Below are 23,707 nucleotides of genomic sequence, written 5' to 3'. Positions count from 1 at the left end.
TATTTGGGGTCTCTTGAAATTCCCTGTGAATTTTAGCATGATTTTTTTCTATTATTCCAAAAATCACCATTGTAATTTTGATAGAGATTCCATTAAATCTGTAGAACACTTTGGGTAATGTGGTCATTACAGGAATATTAAGTGTTCTAATGCATGAGTACAGAGTGTCTTTTCTTTTTATCTGTGTCTCCATGGAAATCTTTTAGAACATTTTGTAGTTTTCAGTGTACACGTCTTTTATGTCCTTGACTAATTTTTTCCTAAGTGTTCTGTCCCTTTTGGTGCCGTAGTAAATAGGATTGTTCTCTAATTTTCTGCTGACATTGTCCATTGTGTATAGAAATGCAGCTGATTTTTGCCTGCTGGTTTTTTGTGCTGCAACTTTTGTAAAGTTGTTTTCTGAAGTAGTAGTTTTCTCCCGAAATCTTTTTGGTTTGTACATATTAGACCTTGTCTCCCATGAAAAAAGAAAATTGTACTTCTTTTTTTCAATTTGGATAACTTTGGTTTCTTATTCTTATCTTGTGGCTCTGGCGAGGCCTTTCAGTACTTTCTTGAACAGTAGAGCAGAGTGTGTGTGTTTTCCCTTTTGTGTTGTAAGCATTTCGCAGTGTAGACTTTCCTTTTGGTACATTGACGGCATGTCATGCATTTTGGTATGTTGTGTTTTTGTTTTCATTGAGCCACTTTTACAGTTTCCTTGTGACATCTCCCTTGATCCATTGCTTCTTTAAGAAGGAGCTGTTGAATTTCCACATTTTTGGGGATCTTCTGGTTTACCTTCTGCTTTTTATTTCTTGTTTCATTTCATAGTGATTAGAGAAGATACTTTCCATGATCTCAATCTTCTTAAATTTTGTAAGATGTGTTTTGTGGCCTAAGACGTGGTCTGTCTTGGAGAATGGTTCCCTTGTGCTTGAGAAGGATGTGTTTCCTCCTGTCGTTGGGTGGAGCGTTTTGTACACGTGTGTTAGGCATAGCTGGTCTGCAGTGGTGTTCAAGTCCTCTGTTTCCTTGTTGATCTTCTTTTTGTTTCCATATGTATGTGAAACTAGGGTATGGGAGCTTCACCGTGTATTTTGTCTCTTGTGTTACTTTTTGTCCTTAGTTTATTTTGTCTGATGTAATGTAGTCACCGCTGCTCTCTTCAGAGTGGACTATCTTTTTTTCATTCTTTCACTTTCGCCTTTCCCTGTCCTTAGATTTGTAATTGCTAGCAGTTTCAACTCTCTGTTACTTTCTCTTTTGGTCCCTGCTCAGGCATGGTGTGAATGGCAGGAGCCCTGGCCAGCCCTCAGTGTCCTTGTGATTGTGACGTTTGGTGAAATGTTCTTGCTTAATTGCAATTTTTTTCTGTATCCTTTTTTGTCATGGTTTTTAATTTTTGAAGAAGTTTTTAACTTTATGACTGTGGTGATTTTTTTCTTAATCTCTGGAAATTATGTATAATACTAATAACTTCTATAACTTTGAATCGATGTTTTATTATTAGAAAAAACAAAAAAAAACCTGTATGGCTTTTGTTAAAGCCTATCTATGTAAGTTTAAATGGAAAACATTGTATTTATATGTTTGGCTATGGTATTCTATAGAGATCGGAGTTAAAGTAATTTATTTTTTCCATGTTAGTACCGTTTAGTACAGTTGATACTTTTTCATTGTCTCAAAGATGCTGAAATCCATGAATAAAAGTGACGATGAAAAAAATCATGCAGAAATATGTCCTAAGACAACTCTCATTTCAGTAAATGGTGTGTTTACCTGTGTGCCCATGAGTTCATGGATGTGCAAATCCATGGTTTTGATAAAAGACATCATCATTTCATAATTTTCATTGTGGAAGCGAAAATTATATCTTAAATATATTCCCTGGCTTTGAGTTTTTTCTACACTATCCTGTTACTGGTTTAAATAGTAAGATTACTGATGTTTTATGTACATTCGTGTGTATGCCTGTATGTATAATGTCCTTTGTTTGTTTGTTTTGTTTGTTTTGTTTGGTGGGGAGGTAATTAGGTTTATTTTTTATTTAAATGGATTGAACCCAGTGCATACCAGACAGGCACTCTACCATTGAGCTATGCCCTCCCCCCATAGTGTATTTTTATTCCCTTCCGTGCTCATCTTGAACTTCTTTCAAGTTTTCTCAGGAAACCCTGTGTCAATGTAGTGTTTTTTTCATGTTTTCTTTTTAAGGGGGGAGGTAGTTAGGTCTATTTAATTATTTACCAGGACCTTGTACATGCTGGGTTTTGTTTTTTTTTTAAGTTTTCAATGCACTTTTAATGCTCTTTCTGTTACTAAATTTTTCTTTTTTTTAGCTTCAAATTCCAGAGCCCAGCCACCTTGGTGCAGGTTCTTGCTGTGTCATTTCTTAGCTTCTTGAGCTGAGCTGAGTTTCTCAGCATCTCTGCCAGTTTTCTCCTCTGTGAGATGAGAACAGGTCTTTCTAATGAGCTGCTATGTGGATAACAAGTCCACGCCTGTAAAGCATTTAGAGTGACGCTTAGCACGTAGGAAGGATTCCGACACCTTTAGTCCTTGCTGTTGTCATCATCATCGTAAGTTAAGATGCTCACTGTTCATTAAAACCACTGTGGACTCTGTCATCTTTGAAGACACGGCTCAGACTATAGCTCATCTCAATATCGAATATCACTCAATGTGTAAAACAATATGTGACACATCTTCCTGGACAACCCGTTGTTGAGTTTTATTTGTATGTATTTCCTGTACTGTCCACAAAAATGAAAAATCCTCATGATTGTAGGATATAAAAATTTTATGAAAAAGCATGAGGAATCAAAAATAGAGACCAGTAATTTGCTCCATATACCTCTCCACGGATCTGTCAGAGTACACGCTTCAGCTGAACTGATCCTCACCCCTCTCTCCTCTTCTTATATTTTGTGAAAATCAGGACCTTCCTCATGACCCCTTGGTGAAATGTGTTTTCATTTCAGGTACCATTGACCTTCAAGGATGTGGCCATCAGATTCTCTCAGGAGGAGCAGGAATTCCTGGACCCTGCTCAGAGGGCCTTGTACAGAGACGTGATGTTGGAGACCTGCAGGAACCTGCTGACCGTGGGTGAGAGAACTGCCCTTCAGAAGTTGGGATCTGCCCTTGGGTGTGTTTGCATTTTCCCTGTGCACCCCTTTGGGAGCCCCCGTTTTGCTTGACTGATCTGAAAGGCCCAATGATTCAAGTATGAAAAGCTTCACAGTCTGGCATGAGGAGTTTAACTGCATTTTCCTCTGATGATCTGCTGACTTAGGGGTTGTTTCAAAACTGGGAGGTGAGCTGCATTTCTGCATATTATACTCTTCTCTGTGTATTCAGAAGGAGGCAAGTAGTGGGTGAATTTTTAGTTTAATTTTCTAGACCCATCAGTCTTCAGTCCTTAAGTGATCAGAGAAGTAGGAATCTGGAAGAGCTATAGCAAATGCATTTCTCTATTCTTACGTGGATGAATTTGTTTCTCATCTGAATATGTTACCTGCTTTGTAGCGAGAAAAATCATGCTGTGGCCATGGAGAGTGATGTGAATGCCTCTGGGGGCGTATCAATGTGTGAGCACAGGTTAAATCTCAGAAGGGCAGAGGAAAAAGCCTCATTATTAGTAGTGTTTGGCGAATTCTCTCTTCGTTGGTGAGTTCTATGGGAATACAGATATTTATTTATTATTTGAACTCTCAGAGGAAATCTGTCTTCTCCATAACTTACCACTCTGTCCTTCAACATGTAAAATGTAAGAACCCCACTCCTGGGCATACACCCGTGAAAAGTATAATTCAAAAAGACACCTGCACCCCAGTGTTCACAGCAGCACTGTTTACAACAGCCAAGGCATGGAAACAACCAAACATCCATCAACAGATGACTGGGTAAAGAAGATGTGGTACATAGATACAATGGAACACTACTCAGCTGTAAAAAAGAATAAAATAATGCCATTTGCAGCAGTATGGATGGACCTGAAAGTTGCCATTCTAAGTGAAGTGGGCCGGAAAGGGAAAGAAAATGCCATATGACATCATTTATATGAGGAATCTAAAAAATAATAACAGTAATAATAACTCCACAAATGGACTAATTACTATGCTGATCTCTTGAATATGTGTAAGCACATCTGACTGTCCTTTGTGGTTGGATTACCATATTCTGTTGATTCTTATTTTGTGGTTGGCTTTATTCCCTTGATAACTATGTAAGTTTAAAAAGCTAAAGCTCTAAACTGTTCTTAAACAATGAATAGTATATATATGTAAATTAAAACAAAAAAAAGAAATACCCAGAATAGATAAATCCAAAGAGAGAGAATGCATATTGGTGGTTACCAGGGGCTGGGAGGAGTGTGCCAACAGAGGGAAAGTGTAAGAGGTTAATGTGTAAGAGGTTTTATTTTGGGTGATGGAAAGGTTTTGGAACTAGATAAAAATGGTGTTAGCACAACATTGTGAATGTACTGAATGCCACTGAATTGTTCATTTTAAAATGGTTAATTTCTAGATTGTGAATTTCTCCTCAGTAAATTATTTAAATAAATAATGAAATGCTAAAGAAAAAACAATAATAAAGATAATAAAAAGAAAAAAATCATGTAAAATATGCTTTCACTCTCCAGTTGTCCTGCAGCTCCTCCAGAGACAAATAGAAGGTCTTTATCCTGAGCTCCAACATTTGCCATCTGGCTCTTGTGAACTTGTTATTGCTTGACTTTGAGGAGCATGAGAAGGGCTGTTTTATCAGGGTCTCTGGCCTCCACATCTCCATCTAGACTTGGTTCCATTGGATGCCCAGTTCTCAGTCCATATAGATCAGAGCTGATGCCCCCGACTCCATTCTCTGGACCGTTCCCGGTTCCAGCCCCATTGGATGCTTTTAGGAGACCTAATCGGAAGATGTGAAAACACTGGAAGCCCTCTGATTGCATCTGGCACCTCCAATTCTGCCCGGAGCTACTTCGAGCCCTGCCTACCTGTTTGCATCCCTTGGACATTTCTTGCGTTCTCCTTTTCCCACATACTGCAGGGGTGTGTGTGTGTAACAGCCAGGTTGCCTGGATCTTCTGTGATTGTTACTTAGGATGTGTATAAGGACAGTGGGCAGAGATCCCCTTTTTCACCCCCTGTCCCCTGTCCCTGAAGGAGCATGTGCATCCTTCAGGCTTTAGTTTGTCATCTGTAGTTAGTGCATGGCTCCCTCTCAAGGTCCTATACTCTCTGACCCACGTGTTGTATATTTTTTTTCAGTCTACACTGCTCTACCTGGACGGGGAATGTCTACTCTTCCCAATTTCATATCCTCCTAAGTTTGCATGATTTTGCCTCCGAAACTTGCTTTTGAAATACATCATCCTAAGGCTTGAAATTGTATCCATTTTCTTTGCTGTGATAATCCAACGTTGTGGACTCTCTATGGGGTGGGTTTACTGTGTAACAGATCATTTTGATGGAGAGTCCTTTCCCTCACGTGTTGTGATAGTTTCCTGCATCGTACAGCATCACCACTAGAAGGTACTTAGTGGGTTGGCCTGCACGTTCTAGGATACAAGACAGATGGTATCACAAGAGACTGACTGATAAGCGTTTTCCAGTTCTTTGTTTTGTTTTTGAGGACTGTCACACATGCATGTCTCAAGGGTACTGCGACGGTATTTTCTCATATACTGATGATCATCCCCTTTCAGCCTCAGTAAACAGTACAGAAATTTCCCCTAGGGGTAGCATTTTCCATGTTCACATCCTCATATTTGTGAGCCTGTTGAGTAAACTGTTGTTGTTGCCATACTTTTTATCACCTGTGTGTTTGCCGTTGTTCCTTCTACCTCCACACGTACTTCTGAAGCACCTTGATGAGAGAGCTTATGAAGTGGACTGATAACCTCGAATGATGAACCATCATTTGTTTTGTTTTAATAAACTGTCCTGCTGCCACTGAGTGATCTTGACCCCCTTGTGGAACCTCATTTGACCACGTATGCAAGAGTTTAGTTCTGACCTCTCTGCTCAGTGCCTCTGGTCTGGCTGTCTTTATGCCAGTGCTACACGGCTTTGATTAGTTTAGCTTTGTAATAATTTTGAGATAGTTGTGAAGCCTCCAGTTTTGTTCTTTTCAACCTTGTGTTTGCTGTTGAGGGTCTTTTGAGATTGTGTATGAATCTTAGAATGGATTTATCTATTTCTTCGCGAAACAGTACTGGGGTTTTACTTGGGGTTAGGTTGACAGTTGGCTGCTTTGGGTAGCACTGACGTCTTGAAAATACTGACTTCAACCCATGAACGTGGGATATATTTGCATTAGTTTGTGTGTTTTCTCATTTTTTGCCTGCTCTGTTTCTAGTTTACAGTGTAAAAACCTTGTACAGTATACAAATAAGGGAAGCTTATTCCAGGAATTTTATTTATTTATTGTTGATGGTAATGTAAATGGAATTGTTTTCTGAATTACCTTTTTGATTGTTCATCATTAATGTGTAGAAACATAATTGAATTTTGCTTGTTGATTTTATATCTTGTGATTTTTCTGAGTTCTTTCCTTATTTCCAGCAGGATTTTCTGCAGAACCTTCAGAGTTTTTTTTACAGATTAGATCATCTCATTTGTCAGCACACGTAATATTGCTTCTTTTTTCTATTTGTATACATTTTACCTCTTTTTCTTTGCAGGTATTCTTGCTAGGACTTCCAGTAACATGTTTTTAGAAATTGTGAAAGCAAGTGTCTTTGTCTTATTTCCCATCTTAGAGGAAAACCTTTCATTCTTTCACCAGAGTCTGATGAGAGCTGTAGGCTATTAATATATGCTCTGTATTAGGCTGAGGCAGCTTTTTTCTATTTCTAGTTTATTGAGTATTTTTATTGTGAAAGCTGGCTGACTTTTGTCAGGTGCTTTTTATACATCCATTGAGAGGATCATGTAGATTTTTTCTTTCATTCTGTTAATGTGCTATTTTACATTGGAAGATTTTCATGTCTTGAGCCGTCATTGTATTTCAAAAATAAAGCCCCATTAGTCATGATATATAATCCTTTTAATGTTGTGTTCATTTCAGTTTACTATTATTTTATTGATAATCTTTGCATCACTATTCATTAGAGATTTTAGTCTCTGGTTTCTGTTTGGTGTCTTTGTCTGGCTTTGGTATTAGGGTAATTCTGACTTCAGAGAAGGAGTTTGGAACTTTTCTTCTCTTTTGAGGGGGAGAGTTTAAAGAAGGTTGGTCTTGATTGTTTTTAAATGGGTAGAATTCTGCAATGAAGCTCTCTGGCTTTCCTATGTTGAATGATGTTTGATTAGTGATTATGACTTCTTACAAGCTGTATGTTTGTTTAGATTTTTGATTTTGTCATTATTCTGTCTTGCTAGGTTGTGTTTCTGTAAGAAGTCATCCATTTCTTCTAGTTTATCCGATATATAGACATAGAATTATGTTAGTATTTTCTTCTAGGGTTTTTTCCTTTTTTTGTTTTGTTTTGGATTTGTATATAAGCAGTTGCAAGCTGTTGTAATGTCCAATCTTTCTAGTTTTAGTAATTTGGGTCTTCTCTCTTCATTATTTATTGTAGGTAAATGTTTGTCAATTTTGTTATTTTTATCAAAGAACTAACTTGTAGTGTCATGATTTTCTGTAGTTTTTATTCTGTATTTCATTTATCTCTAATTCTTTTTCCTAGTTTCTGCTCGCTTAGGCATATGTTGTTTTTCTAAGACTTTCCCTGTTTTTAAACATATGGGATCTATTTCATGTATTTATTTGTACTTTTGCTTTTTTCTACTTTTTTGATATTTAATTAACATGTATGACATAGTGTAAATTTAAAGTATATGGTGTGATGACTTGATATACACTGATACTGTGAAATGATTACCTCAGTAGGTTTCTTAACACCTTCTTACATTCACTTAATTACAGTATTTTTTGTTTGGTGAGAACATTTAAGGTCTATTTTCTTACCAACTTTCAATTAGACACCACAGTTTTGGAAACTATAATCACCACAGTGTATGTTTGATTTCCAGAATTGCTACCACTTACAACTGGAAATGTATTCTTTGGGCTGATAACCTCCCCAGTCTACCAAACCCCGTCATCCACTCTGTTTATATTACTTTGGCTCTTTTTTTTTTTTTTTATAGTGTATTCTACACGTAAGTGAGGTCTTTCAGTATTCTTTCTCTCTGACTTAATTTACTGAGCAAACGTTTTCAGTGTTGCAAATACTGGGTTTCCTCCTTTTTCATGACTAATAACTTGTGTGTTTATCTACCAGATACGTTTTGCCCATTGCTCTACTGTTTTTGTCATGCCGTGGCTGCTGTCAGTGCTCCTGTGATGGAAGTAGGAGTGGAGGTGTCTTCTAATGACAATGATCCATATAGGAATTGGTACATTATTTTTTTTTTTAGTGTTCTTTTTTAAATTGAGGTGTAATTGATTTACAGTGTTGTGTTATTTTCAGGTATAAAGCGAAGTGATTCAGCTACACATATACATATATATTCTTGTGTTTATTATGTTTTTATTATTCATTTATTATATATTATATGCTAATATGTATATATGCTTTTTCACATTCATTTCCATTAAGGTTATTGCAAGATATTGATATACTTCCCTGTGCTGTACAGTAGGACCTTGTTGTTTATCTATTTTATTTACAGTTGTGTGTATCTGTTAATCCCAAACTCCTAATTTATCCCCCCACCCCTGCATTATATGATTAGAAAAATGTACTTTGAGGAGACTTACACTGTTTTCCATAATAGCAGCACCAAGTTACAGGCACAGAAGCAGGTACTAGAGTTCCACTTCTTCCCCGTTCTCAACGCCACTTGTCCTCTCTGGTCTTTTTCATGGCATGTATTCTCACGGGCTTGAGAAGGTGTCTCGTTGCTTTGATTTGCACTTCCTCCTGAGGGCACATCCGGGAAGTGGAGGGCTTTCTTCAGTTCAGTCTCACTGCAGAGTGAGAGGGAGCCAGGGAGTCGGAGGCCGGCACATTGTCCCGAACTTTCCTGCAGTGTTTGGTTTAGTGTTTTCAGGATAGGCAACTGCTAGGGTTCTGCAGCTTCTTTATTCTTTATTGGTTTGTTTCTCTTTTTCAAAGGTTCTTTGTTTGTTTATAGTTTTTAACTTGGGTTCTTCATGGGTTGATGAGTGCCTCTGGTTTGGTCTTCTGTCCTGTTCCCATCACGCCTCATGGTTTTGTTTTCCTTGCAGAGTTTGTGTTAAGAAATGTACTAATGTGATTTCTGGTAATTAGAGAGGCTAGCTGAAAGAATGCTTTCCTGTTTAATAACACGGAGTGTTAGCAGGAACTTTTCATATACCAAAGCATTACATTTCTTTTTTCAAAGTTGTTATATGGTTAATATTTTACTTAGAAACTTTTTTTTTTGTTTAATTTCTTAACTAATGTCGTCATATCTTTAAAATGTTCAGACTTTGGCAAACACCTCCTGGCAGCCTTGTTTCCCCATAAAACTGCTCACCCAGCCAGGATCTTCATTCTGAAATCACAGTCTGCCTACATTGTATTTTTTTATACAGTTACTTTGATCTGCACGTGTGTATATACAATAAACGCATCCATCTCCTTTGGGCCTTCTCTTGGTTTTTCTTTTTGGTTTCTGCTAAGAACATTCTTGTACAATCTTCTGGAATATTACATATGTTTTTATTCAGTGTATACATATTAATGGAACTTAGGGAGCATTCAGTGTGATACATTGCGTAGCAAATTGTATATAGATATAAACCTGCTTTTCCCTACGACATCACAGTCTCTTCCTTTTTAAATCTCTTTTGCTTCTGTCTCATACACATAGTATAATTCTTAGATAAAAATGGGATAGTTGCATCCTACTTGCTAAACCAGTTCTTTTCTCTCAAGGTCAGTACGTTAGGTGCAGGTGTGAATGATGCAGTTACAGGCACACAGACGCGCAGTCCCAGGCTGTGCTCCCACGTGTGCGTGTACCCCGTGCTCCACTCACACCCTCTCTCCGTCCTGACCCTTCCTCATGTGGTACTTGGATGTGGATGGAAACACAGTCATTTGCTGGCACATGTAAGTTGTCCTCCCGAACTTCCCAATATCCACAGCCCTCCTTCACCCATCCCTCCACCTTCCACATGACTCACACTGTAAACATAACTTGTCTTCAATCGTTGAACACCTTTCTTGGGACGTGACCTGAATCACTGTGTGCAGCCGTGAAGAAACCATTTCCAGGGCGAACGGCCAAATAACCTTAGTCACGCAGCTCATTATTTCTTGCATCTCCCTTGAAGTTTTCTTCTTAGCTCTTCGTAATTGTTGTAATATTGTGTAATCTGTATTGCTTGGGTGGGCGGTCATGCTTAAGTATGTTTCCTCAGTCTTTAGGTCCAGGTTCAACCCTGGTTCTCTGGCTATTTTTCTGTGTAAGTTGGAGTCGTGTACATGAACCAGTGAGTCTGCTTCCCTTCATTGAAAAATTGTGATAATTTTTCTCAAGACTTATAAATGAAATTAGTGCTATATGCCTTAGAATAGTTCATTTTTAATAATAAAGATTCAAATTTACTATAGTATAAAAGATATATTAATATTGTCATTTTTATGACGTCCCTTTGCGTTGTAACTTGGATGCATTTCTGTTGCAATTTGTTCTCAACAGTGTTGTTTCTGACCGCGTTAATATATTTGCAAATTGCTCACTCTTTCTTCCATATATTTTGGAGCCAATGAGCTGGATATTTCAGGGCACTGCATATGTAGGGAACTGCTCTACTATTACCATAACTGGAGAATATTGCATTTATTAATATTTAATTTTGATTTACAGATGATGGTCTTTCAGAAGGTTTTATGCGTCTTCCTGGGTACATTGTTGTTTAGGATGTAATTAGAAAAATGTTTTGTTTTTTAAAAATTGTTTTGTCAAATTCTTCACTTTCTCTATGGTATATTTGTTTCCCAATTCTAAAGTGCCACTCACTTGTATTATTCAATAGATTGCTAGTTTTGGATTATTTAGCGTTTCAGTATATTGTGTGTTCTTTAGCATTTATTTATAATAAACATGCAAAATATGTGTATAGTGTAATATTGTTTTCTCCTCAGTTCTCAGACATTGATATGTCTACTGTTAATTGGTATGTCCTTTGGGGTCATGGCTGAATAATGCACTGTCTTTGATAGCTAACAGAAGTTTGTTTAATATGAGAGTTTTTGTCAGAGGGTCTTTGAGACTAGGGTACCCTAAAATTAATTACAATTGCAGCTGGTCACTTTTTCTTTAGTAAAGAATTTTATTCCTTTAGTGTTCCCCAAATTTTTAAGATCATGGTAGGTAGTTTCATAACTCTGATATAATTATGTCTTTTAGTGTGATATCATGTATTTCTCATGAAACACTCACTTATGAATTCTAATGAATAGATTATTGTTACTTTTATCTTGTAGATCTGTCTCAAATGCATGTGATCAAGAAATTACAAGTAAAAGCCAACACTGATAGAGGAGATGTACTCCAAATAGTGATGTTGGGAGGATGTGAAAGGAATGAAATGAAACATTTTTACCTCAGGGGCCTTCAGGAAAATATATATGACTTTAAGTCACAGCAGACAAATGAGGCCAGGAATTACAATGGAATGCCTACAACCCATAAGGAAAATCTCATTGATAGGAGAGATCAACACAGTAGAAATATTGCAGGAATCAAACCTATTGATAAAGGACTTGCCTTAAGCTTTTGGGAAAAACTGCATAATTTCAACAGTGAAGAGAAAATTGATGAGTTTAATCAAGCTGACAAGAGTATCAACAATAGTTCCTCATTTTCACCACCTCAAGGAATTTCTCCTAGTGTCCAAACCAACATTTCTCATGTATATGGCAGTGAATTTGTCCATCCTTCAATTCTGACACAATACCCAAAAACACACAGGGAAAGACCTTACAAATGTAATCAGTGTGGCAAAACCTTTCTTAAGACATCTTATCTCAAGCGTCATCAGTTAATCCATACAGGAGAGAAATTACATAAATGTGATGTATGTGAAAAATTCTTCACTCGAAGTTCCTACCTTGCAGTTCATCAGAGAATTCACACAGGAGAGAGACCTTACAAATGTAATGAGTGTGGCAAGTTCTTCAGTCGTAAAACAACCCTTGTAATTCATCAGAGAATTCATACTGGAGAGAAACCTTACAAATGTAATGAGTGTGGGAAAGTCTTTGCTCATAAAACAACTCTTTCAAATCATCAGAGAATTCATACTGGAGAGAAACCTTACAAATGTAACGAGTGTGGGAAAACCTTTTATAATTGCTCCTACCTCACAAAACATCTGAGAATCCACACAGGAGCAAATGCATATAAATGTGATGTTTGTGGCAAGATCTTTAGACATAAAACAACCCTTGCAAGTCATCAGAGAATTAATGCTGGAGAGAGGCCTAATAAATGTAATTGAGTGTGGCCAAACCTTTCTACATACATCACTTAGTTGAATTTCCTATTTCTGCCCTAACAAATTACCACTATCTGAGTGGGTCCAACCAACATATATTATTCCCTTGTATTTGGAGGCCAGAATTGTATCCTGCTGGATACTCCACCTCAGAATTTACTTTCTTGCCTTTCCTGGGTTCTCAGGGCAATTGTAATCTTTGCCTTATGGCCCCATGTGCATTTTCATGACACTTTGAATTAACTAACGGTTTTTTAAAAATATCTGCTTATCATATTGGTATTTTCTAAGCACATTGTTTAAATGAGTGCAGCATGTCACTCCATCATTGCACAAGTACACTTCTATTGTTTGTATTATCATCATATCTTTTATAATCGTCGAACTCTGGAAAGAATCCAGAGATCCATCCAGTGATGAATGGGTAAACAGACTGTGAAATGTTACTATTCAGGAATGAAGAGTTACACGGTACTGATAACAGTTACAGCATGGATGACCATTGAAGGCGTTACGCCAAGTGCAAGAAGAGACAGAGAATGCCACACATTTTGTGACTATATTTACATGAAGTGCCCAAAATAGCCATATCTATACAGGCAGAAATTGGCTTAATATTTGCTCATGGCTGGGGATGGAGTGTGGAGTAATGCTAATGAATACAGGTTTTTTTTGTTTTGTTTTATTTTGTTTTGTTTTAAGGAGTATTGATAATATGGGGGTTATATTGTGGTTGGAAAAGTTGCAAACATACTAAATCCCACTGTACTGTACACATGAAAAGAGTGCATTGTTTTCAAAGTATGCAATAAAAGAAGCCTATGCTGTTCTCTCCATGTTGAATTCAGAAAATAGTTCTGATCTACTAACCATGCCCGACAAGATGCTGGAGACATGCATTCCAGTTTCCACTGTTCGAATGGAAGGAAGACTCAATGGTAGGAACAATGGCAGAATGGGGAGGACCTGGAGAGACAGCTTTTAAGGTAAAATGAACATGTTGTGTTTCCGGAAGGTGAACCTGCACATGAACAACAAGTCTCTTGCGCCCTCGTTTTGAGCTAGTAGTTCATTCTCTCTTAGCTCATTATCTCGTTTCATGCCAAGTCTCTCACTGAAGCTGAAATGTGAAGAGCTTCTGTCTTCATGGTGATTGAACTCATCATTTGCATCTGTCATTCCTCTGTGTGACACTTCATGCCACCCCAGTCTGAACACAACCCCTTGATTTATACATCCTTGGGTTTTTCACTGAAGTAAAGGGGAGAAAGACAAGCTAAATATGTAAGTTGGTCAAAACAGTATCTTTAAGAAAATAATACAGTATATGAGTCACAAAGTGAGGTTCCTCAAAAGGCTAAAGAGGGAGCTACCATATGGCCCAGCAAGTCCACTCCTGGGTACATATTTGGGGAAAACCCACTAATTGGAAGATGTACACGCACCCTAATGTTCATTGTATCATTGTTTATAGTAGCCAATATATGGAAGCAAGCCAAGTATCCACTAACAGATGGACGAGTAGAGGGTACATGCACACATACACGCTCACACAGTGGAACAGTACTCACCCATAAAACAATGAAAACTTGCCATCTGCATCACCACGGTTGGGTCGTGAGGATGTTAGGCTTAGTGAAGTTCATCAGACGAAGACAAATGCGTTATGACATCACTTACATGTGGAATCTAGAAAACAAAACCAATAAATATATATAGGGACACAGAAACAGACTCACAGATGTAGGTAAAGCCAAGGGCGAGGGGCAAGGAATCAGTGTGAGGTTAAGGGATCTCAACGACTATGTAGAAAACAGATACGCAGTATCCTGGGTAGCATATTGTCCAGCACAGGGACTCGCAGCCATGACTTTGAAATAACTTCTAATGAAGTGGAATCTGTAAAAATACGCTGTCAATAGGCCACCCACCCGCAACTAACACAATACTGTAAATCGACTATAGTTTAATTACAATTTTATGTATAGTAAATTACAGGATCTGCAGAATGGAATTACTGTAGTTGATAAATCTGAATATAATGCTTCTAACCATAACTTAAAACATTTTTTAATAGCCTTTCAAAAATGGCACTTCTAAAAACTTGATTCACATTTATAACCTGAAAAACACCTCCACCCATTACTTTTCATGAAACAAGTGTAAAAATGTCTTGGGAAACTTACCTAAAAAGTTAAACTAGCCAAATGAGGATTAGAGCTCGGAGACAGCACTTCAGGTAGCTCTGAGTAACTGAAGAGGTAAGGGGGGAAGGGCGGTATCGATCTGCTTTTGGTGAAGGAGGGTAGAGGCAGGCAGGTGCACGTTGTTCCGGAAGGTTGCTGCTAGTCTCGTGAAGGTCACTGCCAGTCACAAGGAGCAGATGGCTTCATTAATGATTGTAGTGCTTTTCTAGATACAAGGAGATGCTAGAATTTGGGCTCAACAAATTTCCTTCTGAAAATACCTAAGTATCCAAAGGCTTGTTCTGCCAGTTTTCCCCAGAGCACAGAGCACCTCATTCCTGACCTCCGCCCTGAACGCCTTTCAGGGGCTGCTGAAGGAGGGCAGTTGTAGCCGCTTGGGATTTAATTCTTGGAGAGGTGAGTGGCAAGTGCCAATTTTTAGTTGGCAGGGTCTGTGTTAAAGAGCATATGCCTCCCTACTAAATGCCTTCAGAAACACCAAAACTTATTCTTTGCGTGGAAATAAATCCCAGTGTCTTCTGAAGAATATCATTTTACAGGCCCTGTTACCCACACTTGACGGAAGTTTCAGAACTGGAGAACAGCTATCATGTTACATTCTGAAAAGAAAAAATGAAACTTTCTAATTACCCTCATAACAAACATAGTCAATTTGAAATTAGAGTGTGTTTTAGTAATTATATACTTACGTGTAATTTCATAAAAAAGTTTTTGTGAAAGATATTTAAAGGTAATTTTCCTAAGTGAAATGGAGTGAGTATTCTAAAGAACAATGCAGTTGTCAGAAACAGAAAAAAGTTCTGTTTTGTGGTTTTACTTTTATTGTATCTATTTGAGATGATGGACACTCACTAAACTTATTGCAAGAATGATTTCAGTAAACCTAAGGCAGAGCATTGCAGTGTACACCCTAAACCCATTCAGTGACGTATGCCAGGTACAGCTCAATGAAACGGGGGAGAACGGTGGTTTTAAAAGGCAAATAAAACACTTCAGCAAAAAGAACAAAAGAGCAATGAAATTAGTAACAATTAAAAAAATATATTGCTGTTTTTTAAGTGACTGAAATAATCAAATGCGTTAGTCCTCCGGTCTCGGACCCCAGGTTTTGTCCCTGAGTCTCTGGAACTGACAGTGTGTCCAGCTGGTTTCCTGGCTGAATGAAGAATGGAAGGGAAAAGCTGTTCTGTGCGGTGTCAGTATAAAACTCTCCACTCTCCCCAGGGAGAGTTCTGTATTTCTCATTCTAGTTTGCGATACAAGTCAAGTCTAGCTCTCGTTTCCCTGAAGTGCTTAAGTTAATTCTGCTTGAAGGAAGTGCTCCTTGGTCCACCACTGCCAAACAGTAACCAGCTGGAGACCCAGGTTTCCAGCCTCTGATATGCTTGAGCCTCACAAGTGGGGTAAGCGAGCCGCCTGCTGGCAAAGACAGCCCTGTGTGGCCGGGGAGCAGTGGCTTGCCTCAGAGTCGGGGGTCACGCCCTCCCCTTTCCCGGCCTAGGGTGGGGGGCTGAGGAGAGGGCAAGTGTGGCTGGAGGGGCTGTCATCCCCTGGTGCCTCTTTAAAGGAACGTTGGAAGTTGGGTTTTTTGGACTGGATTTACTTTCTCTTCCTCATTTGTTTATGTTAAGATATTTAGAGCTTGCAGTAAGTGGTAGTCCAAATTAAGGCTGTGCAGCAAGCAGCCGGCAACCTGGTTGGGTGGGCTTCCCCTCTGTGGCTCCTGGAGCCCAGTCCCTCTTCTCTACACGGTCTTAGTTCGGCTCCAGGCCTCCGTAACTATGCAAGGGGGTCCAAATCTGGGGAGTCCGGAAATGGCCCTTTAAAAATTTGCGGCCCGGCCCTCCCCGAGTGCCTCGGGGATTATGGCCTCACTGCAAACCCTGAGTGGGAGGCGCAGGCGGGCACTCCCTCAGTGGGCCTACGGGTCTCTGGTCTAGGAAGAGTCCTGGCTGTACACCTTCCCTCTTTGCCCTGGATTACTCTAATACCCTCCTCCGCCCTGATTCCTTAGACTGTCTGATACCTAAACCTCATCACTGCCTTATCCCGCTCTTGCCCTGCCTTTCAGCTCTGTTTTCCTCTTTCCTTCACAGAAGGCAATCCACTTGACTGACTCAGAGCCATGGTTTCTTCCCTCCCTCCCTGAAGGATTAGGCCCTGGGACTCTGGTCCCTTTTTCCAACCACAGGGTCATTAAACTACAAAGGGAAGGTAGGTGAGGGGAAGTTCCATACGTCCAAATGTTTCTGACCCAATTCTAAGACCCAAGTTTAAGGAAGTCCTGCCGGGTGTGCCTGGCTCACGCCCCTTCAGAGCATCTCCTTCCCCCAAAGGAGCTCAGTGTTTCAGACGACCCCTTATGGGTCCACCTCCCCGAGGCCCACAGCTGGGAACTCCCACCTCCCTGAACTCCAAAGGGAGACAGTCATATGAACCATCTACCCCTAATGCCCCATCTGGGCAGCTGGGAACCCCAGACCCCAATGAATCAGCTCATGGATCTGGCATTTGGATTAACAATAGAGACAGGGTTAAAGAGGCAAGAAGGATTCCAGGACAACAGCAAAAGGTACGATTCTTATCGGCAGCCCTAATCCCTGCCCCAGCTCAGGGTTGCCCTCACTTTCAAAGACCTGTGGCAAGGACAGGATCCAGGGTGCCTGGATCAGAGCCACTGTCTTGCTGAGAAGGGGCCTGTTTTAGGTGCAGCCAGGAGGGCTGCTGGAAGAATGAATGCCCCATGTCTGGGAAAGTCCACTGGGACTCTGGTATGCAAATGAGATGGCCACTCCAAGCGGGACTATCCCCAGCCCTGGAGGGGGCTTGTGGCTCCCAAATCAATGATGGCTGAGAGGATTGAAGACTGACAGGGCCCAGGACCTCCCTCCACCCCCAGCTTCCACAGGACACCTGGTCATTTCTCCGGAGGAGCCTCGGGTAACCACATGGCAAGTAAGAAAGTTGTTTTCTTATTAGATACAGGGGCTGCTTACTCTGTGCTGATTTCCCTGCACCCTTGTCCTCCCAATCCTGTGTAATAACAGGGATCAATAAAAGGTCCCAAACCAAGCACTTGCTAGGAAAGTAACTTTTACACATCAGTTTCTGCGCATGCCCGAGCGCCTCATCCCCTTGTTGGGGTGAGACTCGTTCATGAAATTCCAGGCAATAATCCAATTTGAAGACCCTTACGGGAAGGGAAGGCACCCACCAAGGAAAACAACTGCTCTTGGCCATGGGAGCCTGCCTCAGTCCCAAGCCAGAGGAGGTCTCCCTTCCACCCCAAATCGTTTCTCAAGTAACACTGCTGTCTGGGACACTGACATCACTGACCGAGCCAGTACTGTCAGGCTACCTGCAAAAATGGGACCGCATGAGGCTGTAGGCAAGCCTCTTCAGATCAAAGGCTAAACTGAGGCCATAATTAGAGAATTTCTCAAATCCGAGGAAGATCCTGAAAAGTTTTTGTAAATAGATTTCCAAAATGGGAGGCCAAAAATGGGAGACCACCAGCCTGACTAAACTGATCATAGCTGATATTCAGAGCCTGACTAATTTTTGGGGAGGTCTTCTCTTAAGCTAAATGAGGAAAAACAAAACAGCCTTTGTTTAGTATAGCACAGGGAACTAACTATATTCAATACCTTGTAGTAACTTTAATGAAAAAGAATATGAATTTCTATGTATATACATGCATGACTGGAACACTGTGCTGTACACGAGAAACTGACACATTGTAACTGACTATATATACATCAATGAAAAAAAAAGCCTGTCTTCATTTTGCAAATCTAGTCTTTACAGGATCAGAGTATGGCTCTGAAAATAATACAAAGCCCACCAACATTTTACCACTCCCCAAACCTCCCTTGTATATCTTAAGAGACTTGTAAATATCTAGAAAAAATAAAAAACTTTTCCTGGCCTTAAGAGAACGAAGTCTTTCTAAGAAGAACTTGCTTTCTTATGCCTTTGAGATACAAATGTTCTACCATGTCTTCTCCAGGAACCCTGATCTTGCCATCTTTTTAAGATACAAATTTCAAAAAGGGGTTAAATAATTTAGAACTTGACTTGTTAAGGACAAATAAATACCTAGTCTCGTTTCCATAAATATTAGAAAAAAGTGTTAGTCTTCTAGATAGGCCAACTATGATTTGTTCCGTCTGCCAAAAACCCAATTTAAATCCAAACTCTTTTGTAACTAATGAGTTTTACATTGTTGTACCCAATTAATTCATGGCTAAATTTTAGAATGGAAACTGAGGTCTCTGCTTTGTATATTTGTGTGTCATAGATGTATGGTATTACCAAAATTAATTTGTAAAATAGCTCTATTTAATTGGCTTAAGGGAAATTAATTGCTTATATAAATACTCAAAAATATTAAAGAAGCTGGCCAAAATGAAGTTAAGGTTCACGTTATCTAAAGAACTTTCAGTACTAAATCAATATCTGGAATTAAAGCTAGCTTAAGCTTGTTGGTTTAATTAATATAGACATGTCTTTAGAGTCATCAGTGTCAAGTATAATACTTCTGTTGTACCTCGGCTTACTAGAGATCAAATAAGACCCTTTTATATCTTTTACAAATTTGTCAGCAAGGAAAGTAACTCAATGTAAAAAAAGTTTTCAAAAAAGTAAACGTAAACAAAATAAGAGCTTTTGGGTAAACTTTATAGGCACAATTATGTTTTGGAAACGTCTATTTAAAATAGTCTCTTGGGGGAAGGGTGTAGCTCAGTGGTAGACTGCCTGCTTAGCATGCACAAGGTGATGAAATGAAAAAATAAACAAACCTAATTACCTCCCTCCAAAAAGAAAAAAATAAAAAACAGATTTAAAATAGTCTCTCCAAGTTTAGGCACTTAAAACTAAGTTAAGTGAAAAAAAAAACCATTTCGGTCATTTATAAAATATTGTAGCATTAATTGCTGGGCAGGTCTAAGTTTACCTACCTTTGCCTTCTTAGAAGAGAAAAATAAAACATATTTCCAATCAAAAAAAGCTGGTATGACAACCAATTCACAATTACTTGCTTTCTGGTCTTCACCAAAGATTAAGGTTTTTAAGGATTAAAATTATAATGTATATAATTAAAGCTACTAAAATAATAAGGGAAATATCTTGGTATACAGCAGGAAAGTCAGATGTGTGTTTTCAGCAAAAGAAGGTATAAGGAATGGAATTACGTTTTGAGGGAAACGATGGTTGGTTTTTTCTATAGCTGGTTGTTTCTGGATGGAAAAAATAAGGGACAAACTAATATGGATACAGAAAGTGATGGAAGATTTGTGGAAAAGGAACCCTGAGAAAAGAGCTTTGCACATGATCAGGATTGGTTAAATTTAGATTGATTTAAATAAGGAAATGGATTAGGTTGTTAAAAGTAAGCTAGTGCAAAACTGGAAGTTAATTCTATTAAAAGGACGAAGTTTTCTTAAAATGTTAATCTGCTTTTGGTAACAGACTCTAAAGCTCTTTATCTCTTAAGTGATCTGTATTAGCCTCTAAAATATTTTTTATTTTGGTTTAATAAACAACTATTGTTTCACAGTGGCCTATAATTTTATCTGACCAAGTACTTAAGAACTTTCTAACAAGCTTCTCAAATACCAAATTTTAATTAAAGTTCTTTTGACTTCCAGCTAACTTTATTTTTTAATTGTTTTTTATTTATGTATTTACTTTATAATATCATTTTTTAAGTTGAAGTATAGTTAATGGACAATATTATGTCCAGGTATACAATATAGTGATGCACAATTTTTAAAGGTTATACCCATTTATAGTTATTGTAAAATGTTGGCTGTATTCCCCCTGCTGTACAATTCACCCTTGTAGCTTGTTTTCTACCTGATGGTTTGTACCTCTTAATCCTCCCCCTCCATCTTGCCCCTCCCCCTTCCCTCTCCCCACTGGCAACCACTAGTTCCTTCTGTACATCTGTGAGTCTGTTTCTTTTCTGTTATATTCACTAGTTTGTTTTATTTTTTTAGATTCCACATGTAAATGATATCTTACAGTATTTGTCTTTCTCTCTGACTTATTTCCCTTAGCATAGTGCCCTGCAAGTCCTTCCATATTGTACACCGGAAACTAATATAACATTTTAAATCAACTGTACTTCAATTAAAAAGCAAACAACCAACCATCCATCCAATTTAAAATATGGGCAGAAGAACCGCACAGACATTTTTCCAAAAGAGGAAATGCAGTTGGCCAACAGGGGCATGAAAAGTTGCTCAACATCACTAATATCAGGAAAATGCAAATCAAGATCTCAATGAGATAGCATCTCACACCTGTCAGAATGGCCATCATCAAAAAGAAGACAAATAACAAATGTTGGCAAAGGATATGGAGAAAAGGGAACCCTTGTACCCTATTGGTGGGAATGTAAATTGGTGCAGCCACTATGGAAAATAATAGGGAGGGTTCTCAAAAACCTAAAATTAGAACCACCATATGGCCCAGCAGTTCCACTCCTGGGCATATATCTGAGAAAAACAAAAACGTTAATTAAAAAAGGTACATACACTCCGCTATTAACAGCAATAATATTTATAATTGCCAAGATATGGAAGCTGAATTCTTTTAGCTTTTGTTTATCTGTGAAGTTTTTGATTTGTCCATCAAATCTGAATGAGAGCCTTGCTGGATAGAGTATTCTTGGCTGTAAGTTTTTCCCTTTCTTCTCTTTAAATATATCATGTCACTCCCTTCTGGCCTGTAGAGTTTCTGCTGAAAAATCAGGTGATAGCCTTATGGGAGTTCCCTTGTATGTTATTTGTTGCTTTTCTCTTGCTGATATTAATATTTTCTCCTTATTCTTAATTTTTGTCAACTTGATGACTATGTGCCTTGATGTCTTCCTCTTTGGGTTGATCCTGTGTGGAACTCTGTGCTTCCAGGACTTGGGTGACTGTTTCCTTTCCCAAGCTGGGGAAGTTTTCAGTTATTTTTGGAGAGATCCAAAAATTTTCTCAGGTTCTTTCTCTCTCTATTCTCTTTCTGGGACCCCTATAATGTGAATATTAGAGCGCTTCATGTTGTCCCAGGGTTCTCTTACATTATCCTCATTTCTTTTCATTCTTTTTTATTTTTTCTGTTCTGCAGTAGTGATTTCCACTAATCTGTCTTCTAACTCACTGATCCATTCTCCTGCCTCATTTAGTCTATTCTTGGTTCCTTCTAGTGTGTTATTCATTTCAGTGGGCAGTGGCCCAATTCCTGGGAATCCCAGCCCCTTCCCCAAAGTAGTTGGAATAATCTTCCCATTTGTTAGCATGTGAAGCTACTGAGCCCTTGCAAAGGAACAACTCCCACACCTCGTGGCCACTCTTCATTCCTAGTGAGACAGACTGCACTCTCTATGGAGTGTGTAACTACAAACTGAAAACCTAACCCCCACACCTCCTAGCCTTTTTCTTGCCTTCTGAAACAGCCTACCCTCTGTCTTTGGAGTATATATCTCTCTGAATAAATCTACTTTTACTCAACTGTGACTTGCTCTTGAATTCCTTCCTTTGACAAGCCAAGGACCCACACTTGGCAGGGCACTTCTCAGGGGCCTAACTGAGACCTAGGACATGGCCATCCTCTTGCCCCACATTCACTTTCCTGTATTGATATGAAGGTTAAAGTAAAAGAAACAGATCTAATATGGAGTCAGATTTGTTCTTCTCTATTACACAAATAAATGCCGTTATTAATATTCGAAGTTAATTATTCTTTACATCGTAATAAAACCCAGTGTCTTCTGAAGACTATATGTTTTCAGGCTTTGTTACTGACACTTGACAGAACTCTTAGGAATAGAAAATTAAGAAAAGAGCTAAAATATATTACTATTTGAAAATAAAATGTACAAATTTCTAATTACCTTCGTAACAAACATATAATCAGTTAGAAGTTACTTTATGTTTAGTTATATATTTAAGTATAATTTCATAAACAAGTTTTTACAAAAGATCCTTAAAAGTATTTCTCATAAGTGTGTAATAGGCCAACTATTTTAAAGAATAATGCAGGTTTTTCTTATTGTAGTAATTATTTCAATTAATGTAAGAATATTTTGCTGTGCACCTTCAATTTATACAGTGATGTATGTCAAGTACATCTCAATAACACTTGGGGAAGACATGGTTTTAAAAGGCAAATAAAACACTTCAGCCAAAAGAAAGATTAATGCAGTTGATAACCACTTTTAAAAATGTATCGCTCTTTTAAAATCAATGGTTAGTGACAGAAATTATGTTTTAGTCCTTCAGTCTCAGTCCCCAGGTTTTGTCCGTGAGTCTCTAGAACTGAGTAGAGTGTTGAGTTTGGCCTCCTGGCTGAATGAAGAATAGAGAGGAAAAGGTGTTGTGTAACATGTCAGTAACAAATGGCTCATTCTATCCAGGGAGAGTTTGTATTTCTCATTCTAACTTGTCATACAAATTTCAGCTCTTATTTTCTTTAAGTGCTTAAATTAATTGTAATTTTAGAAAATATTCCTAGATCCACCACTGCCCACAGCAATCACATGGAGACCAAATTCCCAGCCACTGCATTGCTTGAGCTTCAGGAGAGGGACAAGCAAGCCTCGAGCTCCCAGAAACAGCTTTTCGTTTGTTTTTCTGGGGTGGGGGTGGGCGTGGATTAGATTGATTGTTTGACTGATTGAGATACTGCGGGTTAAACCCAGGATCTCCTGAATGCTAAGCACGGGCTCTGCCACTGAGCAATAATCCCCACAAACAGATTTTTATTGTAACCGTTTTCAACTTCTTAGGAGGAGACATCTTAGTTTCTGATATAAATGCCCCCCACATCTATAAGCTTTTACCATAAAACCCTTCCAGTATGGAGAAGGAACAATCCCCTCTCCATACTAACCCCCTCCCCGGCTCACCAGACTAAGACCTGGGCTCCCTCGCCCACCAGCCCCTGGCGGGCATCGCTCCGCCCACGCCCCACCCCGGAAGTCCCGCCTCTGGCTCCGGGCGAAAGTTTCCCCCGGAACCGGAAGCGGAGGTCGCTGA

The 23,707-nt window shown here is 38.9% G+C and overlaps 1 protein-coding gene across 1 annotated transcript in view; it reads left to right on the top strand.

Moving 5' to 3' along the window:
- LOC102534018 (uncharacterized) overlaps positions 1 to 13,304 on the top strand; it is a 44,095-nt gene extending 30,791 nt beyond the window's left edge. The window contains 3 exon segments of the mRNA XM_072966377.1: positions 2,964 to 3,090; positions 11,456 to 12,468; positions 12,470 to 13,304. Of these exon segments, the coding sequence (XP_072822478.1) occupies positions 2,964 to 3,090; positions 11,456 to 12,468; positions 12,470 to 12,508 (1,179 nt within the window). The 3' untranslated portion in view covers positions 12,509 to 13,304.
- The last annotated feature ends 10,403 nt before the right edge of the window (positions 13,305 to 23,707 follow it).

This window comes from Vicugna pacos, chromosome 9, assembly GCF_048564905.1.
Source record: "Vicugna pacos chromosome 9, VicPac4, whole genome shotgun sequence".
NCBI lineage: Eukaryota > Metazoa > Chordata > Mammalia > Artiodactyla > Camelidae > Vicugna > Vicugna pacos.
This window is presented reverse-complemented; position numbering and strand designations above follow the sequence as displayed.